At 34.6% G+C, this 11,710-nt stretch overlaps 1 protein-coding gene across 1 annotated transcript in view; it reads right to left on the bottom strand.

The window, feature by feature from the left end:
- Positions 1–1,171: 1,171 nt before the first annotated feature.
- The window catches only part of LOC119636555 (facilitated trehalose transporter Tret1), a 13,969-nt gene continuing 3,430 nt past the window's right edge, over positions 1,172–11,710 (bottom strand). The window contains exons 2-5 of the mRNA XM_038031957.1: positions 4,833–4,995; positions 3,560–3,719; positions 3,284–3,492; positions 1,172–2,417 (exon numbers count right to left, since the gene is read on the bottom strand). Coding sequence (XP_037887885.1) covers positions 1,350–2,417; positions 3,284–3,492; positions 3,560–3,719; positions 4,833–4,995 — 1,600 coding nt within the window. The 3' untranslated portion in view covers positions 1,172–1,349. The remainder of the gene's footprint in view (positions 2,418–3,283; positions 3,493–3,559; positions 3,720–4,832; positions 4,996–11,710) is intronic.

The following is an 11,710-nucleotide window of genomic DNA, read 5'->3' as shown; positions in this document are numbered from 1 at the left end:
CACAAAACATTAACAAGAAGGTCTTTTAGGCATATAAAGGCCTTAATTTCCCCAGAACCATTCTACATGATGGTATCAAAATTATAATCATACCTAGGTTAAATTAGGTAAAGTTTATTTCTTTGTCCTTTTACTACTTTGAATAAATTTTCGCCATGAAATATTGAAAATTCGAATTTTTTATTGCGGTGAAGATTAAGTTTTCATACGAATGCTTTTAGGAGAGTGGATTCACAAAATTGCAAAGGCCGAACCAAAATGTTTCATAACAATTTAGAATATTGAAGTATTATTACTCAGGGAGTTTACCAAGAACTTTTGAAAATTGCAATTTTTTTCACACAATTACTTTTCAAAATAAGACGTTATACGGAAAGTGATCGGAAAACTGGATCGGTTCGAACCATTTTGTATAGCATTCGTTCTTGACACAAAGAGCGTCAATTTACCGAACTTCATCAAAATATCTCAAAAATTGCGACTGTAAAGTAAATACAATCACATGGGCAGACGTCAGATTGAGAGAATATGATTCCCAATTGACCGGGGGAATTATCTTAAGCCCTTCTGGGTGTTACATATGCCCGCAAAAGCTTAATACACCCTATATCCCAAGTGTGATAGAGTATAAAAATTGCATGACTTAAAAAAATAACATGAGAGAAATAATTGGAAAACTTTTCATGAATCGATCGCCTAAAGCAATTAAAACAATTTTCGTTTATTTTTGGTATATTATCAAATTCGTCGCCACAATTTTCACTTCTCCTATCTAATCTAAAACGAGAAATGGTTTCATGGTTGGGAAAGTAATATTATTTCCTTTTTAACTATATGTGCATTAAGTCAAGACCTGCTTCGGGAAAAATTTAAGAGTTAAAATCTTAACGAGATAGGTAATAAGATCGCATCGATTTACAATTAAATATTCTCCCTTTATAGTTGCGCCTATGTTTGATCGATACTTCTCTGTAAAACGAAGCTCTATGATAGCCATAATTTCGAACAAAATGCAAGAGAAATCGAATAAAAATTTTTTTTTTAAACCTGTAAAGTATTTCATGGGATATAACAATAATAAAAAATCCATATAAATTTTCATAAATGAACATGTAGTCTTTTTATGTATTTCTCTTAATTTTACTTATATAGTTACACTTTGTAAACTAAATTATTTTAAACATCACAATTTTTGAATAAAATACAAACTCTCTCAAGCTACCTTAGAGTAGTAAAGTACTGGCTTAATTTACGAAAAATCTTAAATTTCCCTGTTTAATGGTATAACATGTGACTATTTCACGATGATAGGCATAACCATTCTATATCTGCTTACAATATATTGTAAATTATGAATTTATGCATGCTTCGTCCTCGTTACTATTCTTTACTGTTTTATACTTTCTTCCTCTTTTCAGCCATAGCCAATTGCTTTCACTGAAATAATCTTCAATTTGTTCGAGAGAACTTCCTTTCGTCTCGGGTTGAAACATGAACATGAATATCGATACAAGAAAACTTGCAACGGCAAACATAAGAAAAACACCTTTCATCCGAATGTTAACATGAATGTAAGGAAATCCTTTGGCTAAAGCAAACAAGGCTACATTCATGGCGGCGAACACAGCTCCAGCCGTACGGCCGCGAATTTTAGCGGGAAACAATTCGCCAATCATAATACCGGGCATAACCATTAAAGATGTATTAAAAGCTATATAGGTGAGTAAGCAAACACCGGCCACTATTATGTCAACATTAGTCTTCGTTTTCCCTTCTTTGGCGAACATATAGAGGCTTAAAATTAAACAGCTAAGGCCGGAACCAATACCGGATAGTATAAGAATTGGTCGTCTTCTTATAAACAATAAGATAACACAGAATATGAAAGTACATAACATGCGCACCACAGCCGTCCAAATTGCAGCAGTTCTCGTATCAAATTCAGCACCGAATTCAGCGATAATATCAACGGCATAAAAGACGACAATAAAAGTGCCCGAAAGTATTTGTAGGGCAGCAAATGTGATAACAATTATTAATGGCTTAATAGCCACACGTTGACAACACAATTGAAATATATTCTCATTTGTTGTGGTGGCGGCCCGTTCACGTTCCAGACGTTCTGACATATTGTTAAGTTCCTTTTGCGCCTCGAGTTCATTGCCTCTGAGAAAAGTTAAAGCCTTAAGAGCTTCAGATAGTTTCTCATGCCTTAAAAGCCATGGCGGTGATTCAGGTATAAAGAAAATGGCCAAAGATGCTAAAGCTGGCAAAACATTTCCATACCAAGCAACCGCACGCCAATGATAGGCAGAACCTAAGGCATAAACGATCAAAATGCCTATAGAATAAGAAACGAAAGGCGCTCCAATAAGTAAGCTACGCAAATTGGGCTCGGCCGTTTCGGCTATATAGACCTGTAAATAGAAATATGAAAACAATTCTATTAACCTCACGGTCTTATTACTTATATGATTTGAAATATCAAAAAAAAAATAAAAATAAAAATAAAAAAATAAAAAAAAAAATAACAATCATAAAGTCGGAACACTTTTGAAGCTATTGCTCATTTTGCGGGCATTTACACGACAAAAAGGTCATTTTAAAATGCGGAACTATTTAACATCCGAACGGAACTATTTGCATACAGACACAAATTAGCATATCTAAGCGTTCCTTAATATGACGCAAAACACACTCTTAAAGCATAATGAAAAGAGAGGAAGAAATCATCTAGAATATGTCATGGCTACATTCACATGTCTACGATACTCGTCAACGCGTCATTTTCAGCATCAGCAGCGAACAACGTGCAGCGAGAAGTCAATTTGTTTAGCTAAGCATATGTGTGTGTAGTGGCGTTTGCATTCTTTACTAATCTAGTTATGTTTCCACTCACGGAAGATAAGCGTTGGATGATGTTCTTCTTAAAGCGGATTGCATTCAATCAGCCTAAATAGATTTAATATCTTTCTAAGTATTTCTGAGAGAATTGAAAGAAACAAAAAACAGTTTGAACTTTTTATGAAAAGTTCAAGGTTAACGAAATTATGCGAATTGTGGGTCAGAAGTGCTGCGTAATATAGTAAGCAATATTTAGGAACTATTAGATAATCTGTTTAAAATTTCATTTCATTCAACTGTTGCAGCGCGACAACGACAAACAACAACATATCCTTCGAAATTTCAATTTTTTGTTTCAACTGTTAAGCAGGCACGACAAACGGGCCATTTTGGTAAGGTTATCTTCATGATCGCTATATAAGATTTGATAATAACTAACCTGAGCTGGGCCACCCAATATGCCGGTGGCGAAACCGCATAATATACGGCCGACAAGTAGCATAGGATACGATTGAGACAAAGCTAAAGTGATCCATCCCAGAAATACCGGTATAACTGAAACAAGTAAAGTTGAACGACGTCCTAAATAATCGGCTAAAGGACCCGATATAAATGAACCAATAGGTGTAGCTAAGCTATGAACGCTAGCTAGAAGGGAATATCGAATGAAAAATGAAAAATATGATCAAAATTTTTAACGATTCTCTTCGCTCACCTATCCACGAGCCCATCTCAATATCTATAACGATTTCAGGCGTACCATGATTTTCGGCAAAAGTATTGTTCGCAGATAATTGCGGCAATAAAATCGCTGAATAACCGATCGGCATACCACAGGCAGCCGATAATAGCAAAACCGCGCATGTGGAGATTATCTAAAAAAAAAAAAGAAAACAATCCATTTATTCGATTTGATTAATTAAATGTTGATTTTTCATCCCATCCCTATACTTAACGTGTATCTTGAAGATTCTTAGAATATTTATTGATGTGGACTTATTCCGTTAAGCAAAATCGAACTTTTTGATAAATTCAAACTTTGAACTGGAGAGGACATAAAACGATTTAAAAACATTGACGAACAAGTTAGTGTTTCGGCGAAGGCCGATCGATAATATGGACCTAAAAATTTAATTTTCGAATGATAGAAAATCATTGAAAACGCACAAAGGCGAAGTTGTTTGCTTGCAGAAAATTGATTTCAAGAGAAATCGACGAAATCAGAAATGAAACTAGGAATGTGCAATTTTTACTATTAGTTTAGCAGGACACTCAACATTTTGATGTCTTCAATAGTTTACCTTGAGGTTTCAAATAAAGTCACAACATAACCCATAAGAGAGACGTGTCAAAAAGAGTGAGTTGCACTTTCTTAACTTACATAGGCTTCTCATACCACAAGGTGGTACAATAAGATCTGAAAGATGTTTAAATTAGTTTTTTACTACACCCTACAGTACTTGTGATGCAAGGCTATGTTAAGTTTGCGCGAGCAAACACCCAGAAGGACTTGAGATGGACGCACCTGTCATTTTATCGATCAAGCAGTGATTCTGAATTAATCTACGCTTGTTTGTCCGTCTGTCCGTCTTATTTCCTAATATTCAACCAACAGGTCGCAATTTTTGAAATATTTTGGTCAAATTTGTGGCATCGATATTTTTTCGTCTAACGACGACCACTAACGAAAATATTTGCGATCGGATCACTTTTTTGACCACTTCCCACGCAACACCTTATTTTACATTATTTGTATTGTGCTGTAGGGTATTTAAGGGCGCTCCTTGTAGTATGATGTAATTGTGTTAATTAAAAAAAAAAAAAGACCGTATATACGAGGGCGTTAACATGTATCCCATATAATCTAGCAGCTAACGTATCCGTCTCTCATCCGAAAGACCGATCATCGATTTTCGGATTTCGGGAACAATTTTTTTCTCTCTTCGATATTGCAAATTTATTTATTTGAATTCCGTGTTTACTCGTACCTGATGATAAATTCCACGTATTTTTGTGCGATGATCCAAATCATTATTGTATTTCTGTTGTTGTTCTGCTTGCGATTGATACAATTTTTCTTTAACTATAGTTTTCGAAACGATTTGATAATTAAGCGGGTGCTGTATAAATTTATCGTGTTCATCATCCTCTCTGTTTGGAAGAAAATAAAAAAAAAGGAAACGATACGCATTAATACTTTATTTTAGATTGTAAAATGACTCGATACGCTTTGCACACTACACTGTTTTCACTTAACAGCTTAAATTTATATAATAGTTTCGCAATTTCTATGCCGGATATCAACTTTCGTTGACCAAGAAATATAGCACAAAAGCATTGTGAAGCAGCATAGGTCTGATATCATTTAACATCACTTACCATATATGAAATATAGAGTGCTTTTGTACTTTAGCACAAAAGCATGAAAGTAGGTTAATAGATCCATATGCACAAATTAGAAGAATTTTGCGAACACGCTTAAATAAGACGACGCTACAGCGAAGGCTGTAGGTTGATGATTTTTAATTGTTATCGTCATGAATTTAAAACGCAATATAATAAAACTTGAACTTAGGTAAATAATTTTTAATTTTATTTTATACCACACATCACTTATGATACAAGAGTATGTTAGGCTTGTGTGGATGTATGCAACACACGGAAGGACTTGAGATAGATCCGGATACTACTACATCCATCGGTTCATGCGAAATGATTCTTGCTGTCTTTCTTCCTTGTCTGTCCGTCCTTCCGGCTTTTTTTTTCGGTTTTTATTTGATGTATTCAAGCCATAGGTCGCAATTTTTAAGCTATTTTGACGCATATTGGCTCAAGAGCGAATGCTATTGAGTATGGTTCGGATTGGATCGCACATAATGCCCCATTTTGAAAAGTCATTACCTAACTACTTGTAAGATGATGCTGGCAATTTTATGGTGTCTCATGTCCCATTGTATTGTAGGTTCATCGATAGCCATAGATCGATAAAGAGATTCCTCAAATTAAATTTATTTATTTGAAAAGTTTATTAACTTACTACAAAAGGTCTCAAAGGCTGGTATAGTGTAGTGTATGCATAATATCAGTAGATCCGCTGAAACTCAATTTTCGTTTGTATTCATAAAATGTTTCTTTATTTTGCTATTCTTATATATTTTTGTGGTACAGTTATAAAAAAAAATTCACGCTTAAATAGACAAGCAGGAAAACCAAAGCTGAAAGATAATGTTTCAAGAAACAAACAAACGAGTCGCTAAGTGGATTATCTAAATAGGTCAGCCAATATGCTGTGGTACTGTACATATATGTTGGGTCGTCAGGAGTATCATTTGAGTTTGCATCAAACCGTTTTGTTATCCAATGCCTTAGGTTGGACAGTTAATGGTTTATGATTATCTAAAGTAGCCGATGGACTTAATCAATAACGATCACAGTGTTCCCAACAACCACATAAAATGTACAATTTTATATGATTTTGTAAAGCCTTCCTAGGGAAGAAGAAGACAAGCTTGTTGCTGACTAAACAATTTGTTGGGAAATATTGCTTGTAAGAACTCCAATCTCAAATAGCCCCCATAGGCATTGGTCAAAGGATATGCTAACGGAAAGGTTTATGCATGAATAAGTTCAGACGTTTTTTTGCACAATTTTCTAAAAGGCTAGCAGAGACGCTTAACATAAGTACTGAAAATGTCAAAATGATTTCAATGGCAATATAGTCTTGCTTGGCATTTTGTCTTAAATATTTGCAAAATTATTTAAAAAACAAATATTTATGAAAAAATGAAACTTTAAAGAGTCAATTTTCCTAACATAGAGCTGGTATGAAAAAACAAATTTTAAACGTCCCCTTGCCACATCTGTATATCGCTTCCCTCACCAAATAAGTATTCGCCCATTCTGCATGGAAGTTGAGAAGATATTATGGAAAGATGTCAGAAGTTATTTTGTTCAATACATTATCCAGTAGTAACCATTATTTCTATCTTCTTTTATATGTGGATATGAATTAGATGCCAAAGGGACAACAGGTCTTTTGTGGCTATCCACGAAAGGACGTGTTTGGACATCGTCGTAAGCATAGAAGCACGGTTTGAACGACTCTCTGAATCACAGCGTTCATCGGGAGGATTAGTGTCTGCTGATAACAGCGGGGACGGCGGGACATTCCAGCTTAAAGTTGTACACATTTCCTGGGCGAGGATCACAATATCATGATTTTTAGCGTATTGCATATTCGTTCCATTTTCATCAGATATCGTTGGTAGCAGACCTTTGGCTTGTTTAGATCAATTCATAACATACCACGCCAACTAACTCCAAATAGGACTGCCATGGATGTTTCGAACTATCGTCGTCCTTAACGGCTCTGCATTATGATTGCCTATTGTAAGGCATCCACTGTTTACCGCTCGTAAGGACTGCACTGCATTTCCAATTAAGGAGGCAAATTAAAGCTTCCAGCAAATGGCTTTTTCTTGTCTCCGAAGTACATATATCCAAAGATATCAACAATTATTTATTATTGTTTTTTATTAAGTTGTTTACGCTTCAACGTTGTAACTTGTACGATTGCCTACACTTTAAAGATAGCGCTCTTGTACGACGAAATGACAGCGCCATAGAGTACCACTCCCCTCAAAAAAATGCGTATAAATGCATCTCCTCCTTTCCTTACGCTTATAAGACCTAAAATGTCGAAATAAATAAGTTTATGTAGAAATTCATATGAATCGCAAACAACCATAAACCATAAAAGTCAATCTTATAGTCGTTTCGTAAACGAGAGAACACGTAAGAAAATTATTTTCGATCGTGACCGAACCGAATTTTAGATTGGCCTTGATTTTATATACACTATGGGTTTTCTGAAGCTTGCTTGTACGTGTATTGAAAAAAAAAAATTAAATATTGATGCATTGTAATATTGGGTAGGCTTGGTCAATACTTTCCGTATTTACATTACACTACACAGCGCTACATAAGCAATTGCTTACCATATAACACACATTCAAAAGTTTGTGGATTCAATCACAATAGTTTATAAGTAAGGGGCAAAAAATCCATTTTTTATTTCTGCTGAAAAACAAAGGTGTTCTCAGTTTACGTGGCCCTGTAGGCGCATCTTTTGCCCCATTTGGACCCCTTTTTAAATGCCAGCCCATGTGCAAGAACTTTCATTGCTTCTGCCAAATTTGAAGTCGATATTTATGCCATGAGGGGAAGACGGATAGACGGACAAGCCTAAATCGATCCAGAGTATGATGCTAATCAAGAATATATATACTGTTTGAGGTCTCTGAAGTTCCCGTCTTGGCGTTACAAACGTCATAGTAAAATAAATATACCCCACTCTTCTGTCAGTGGTCAGTGTAAAAATAAAACATTTGATAAAACCTGAAAATAACAGATTAAGTGTGGAAAGCATAAAAAAATAAGAATTCAATAAAAATGTAAAAATAAATATGTAATCAAAGTAATTCCTTGCAACTTAATAAGTGCTACGACACGAGTAAACTGAAAGTAGACCAATATAAGTGGGCGTCAGGTCAGAGTTGATCTTTTTAAAGTGCACAACGTGTGGCACAACGAATGGCGTGTAAATGACTTTACATAACAGATGTGTTAGGCAAGCTGAAGAAATTTAAGCCTTCCTTGTCTTCCTTGTCGTCGTATGAACAAATTAAATTAATTTTTCAAGTCTGCTTAATAACTTAGGAGGCATCATTTTCGTTTCTGTTTTGAGGAAATTGGCAAAAATCCAACTTTAGCTAACTTAACAATGATTCTGATAAGAAAATGTGTAAAAAATTTTATTCAAATATATATCCAAGTTAAGGAAGCTGAACATTTCCCAAATTTGTTGCCTACGTGTACTTGTAAACGTATTGAAATTTTGGAGATAATATTATTCACGGTCAATTTCAACTCAGCAACGAATAAAAATGCTGAGTTGTAATGCGAACAGATTAGAATTTTAAAATCATTTATTTACTTCCAACCTTTCCCTCTCTACCCATCGCAGATCGTATTTCAGCACAAACTATTATTATTATTTTGCAATAATAGGAAAAATAAACATAAACGAAAGTCACAACAACAAACTCGTTATTATACTAATGAAGGAAACGTTCACTTTTAATAACCATCAGTATCGATATGTATGTTTACTTGATCAAAACGTTTGCAACATTTGTCAGAAAGAAGGTGCATATTCCCTATAATATATATATATATATATATATATATATATATATGTTCTTGATCATTCTGAATCGATTTAGGTATGTCCATCCTGTCTGACCGCATTCCACCTTCTCCTTGTTTTAAAAGAAGGAAAGCTTGACGCTACAAACTTAGCAGAAATATTGAAAATTCTTGCAGGCAATGAGACAAAATCGGTCGAAATACGATCCCATAATGCAGCTTAACCCGAAGCAAAGCAATAAAGAATCAAATTTTCCACTCATTACTTATACTGGACGATAAAAATTTACAATTGTATTGCATGAATGATCCTGTAATATCGGTAGTAAAATTGAAAATATCGGCCACGCCTACCTAGCGTAACAGAATATTGAAATTTACGTCTTTCGTTAAAATGTCTGCACCCTGCAGACTTAAGCTAACAAGATTCTTGATCAATATAAAATATTGGTTTCACTTATGCGTGCCTACGTTTCCCCGTGTCAGTCTCTACGGGCTATGGTGTGGCAACCATTCCTCGGATTATAAGTGTTATAACATCGCTTTTAAATTTCACAAAAGCGCTGAGAGCTTTTACAGGCAGGTTGGTATTGAAAAAGACCAACATAAGCTGGGCGCATCTTTTTTTTCCAAAAGCAAGTACACACCTTACAACATACATGGCGATAAAAATGTATTGAGTGATTCTACAAAAATGAAAAAAAAAAAAAACGGGAGTGCCCAGCGAATATTAACAAAGTTTCATTATTTATGTGTTTTCTTTTTTTAAGTAAAAAAAGATAGAACTGAAAGATTCGGCCATAGCCGAATCTAATTTTCTGACTTGTGTTTTTTAGAACTAATGTTTAGAATATATATATATATATGTATAATAATATATATATATAATGTTGAGAAAATATATATATATATATATATATATATATGTATATTTCGATAGAGATACTTTTCGCATAAGGTATAGTAAGGAATAAATCTAAATTTTTGATTATATTCTTGTCTATATTTTTATTGTGATCGCAAAGATACAAAAGCTAAGCTTTCTTTAAAATTGGTATTAAAATTTTTCCAAGTCTCAAGGTTTTGCAAGTCGAATAGAATCCCTTTCGTTGATGTACTGAACTGTTTTCACTGTTTGTTATGCAGCAGCATATCAGTATAGGTTATATAGGCGAAGAGATTGGGTTGGCTTTTGAATGTTTGGCTATCTCTATCTAGTAATGCTCTAATCAAAGGCAAATGTTTAATTAAAATATGAAAGTCAACGGCATTAACAAGCACGACGACGTATACGAAAAACTGTCTAAATTGTGAGCCTGGCTATCGACTTCTTTCTGCTCATCCATAAGCCAAGACATTGCGTCTTTCTTCGAGAAGCAATCTCAGGGATATATGAAAATTCGTCCTGTCAACTGTAACCCGAAGACGTATGCATAGGGACCACACAAGAGAATGGACTTTTATTTTAATTAATCTAAAATTTGGAGTCGACTTAGTCAAGATTAATCATACTCTCTCTCTCCTTCCTTCCTTGGTCCTTCTGCTCTACAAATATGAATAAAAACTAAGTCAAGAGTGGACATTTTTATTCTTAGTTAACCATCATAGCCAATGTACTCCCAGCACACACGTTAGATAAAATAGTGCAAATTACCATCTGTGGCCGATGTTGACTAAATGCTACGCAAGAACTTTTGATCGGACAAATCGTCCGACCACATTTAACAAAATGTTTTCCCTTACCATGTATCGGTTTAAGGTGTGGAATCTAACTTTAAGCTAAAATCAGCCAAACAGGTTTACACATTTCGTTTGACTTGGTTTGTTAGAATCACCAAAAGTTTTCTATGTTTGTTAACTGCATAATGACATTGTGCCGCTTCATTTTGTTATTGTTTTTTTTGAATATGTTAACATATTATTATTGAGTATGTTACCTTTGAAGGTTTCTCAGTAGATGCCTTTACGATAAACTTCGTTGATATGATGTTATAACTGTAGCCTGCCAGTAGCGAAGTATGTGTGCATGCAAGCTCTGCTTTTGTATGTAAATAAGTTGGGTTTGTGCAATAAGGAGATTGCGTTCACATAACATGTTGCTAGACACTCGCCTATGAAGTGTTTATGCCATTTAAAGTCACTTTTTGATTCGATCTAAGCTTGTTTGTCCATCCGTCCGTATTGTTTTCTTGTGTTTATTTGCATTATTTGAGATATTTTGATGAAGTTTGGCACAATAACATATGCTGGCCTAGGGACCGACTACTTTTCGACCACTTGCCCTAAATTATATTTTTTTTTGAAACTTCATATGAACTTCATATGCTATGAAAATGCCAAATTTGATGATTTGAGTTTTGATGAAAATGAATCGATTTTCGAAGAAACGAAATTTCAAAGAAAGGAATAATCAAAGACACAATCATGACGCTTTACGTCCCTCATGCAAATTTAGCGGAAAAAGGGATTAACACAGAAAAGGGAAAAGGTGGCGATGAGTCTGGGTACTGGTAACTCGTTTGCAGAAGGGTATATAACCAGACAAGAGGAGACGAATCAAGAGAGTTCAAATGCAATATTCGAACAAATCACGAGAACAGAACGAGAACTAAAGATCTCCTAAGCATTATAAAAAAAAGAAATCTATACTATACTGAAT

This window comes from Glossina fuscipes, unplaced genomic scaffold (assembly GCF_014805625.2).
Source record: "Glossina fuscipes isolate IAEA_lab_2018 unplaced genomic scaffold, Yale_Gfus_2 28, whole genome shotgun sequence".
NCBI lineage: Eukaryota > Metazoa > Arthropoda > Insecta > Diptera > Glossinidae > Glossina > Glossina fuscipes.
The sequence above is the reverse complement of the archived record's forward strand: the minus strand, read 5'-3'. Positions and strand labels throughout refer to the sequence as shown.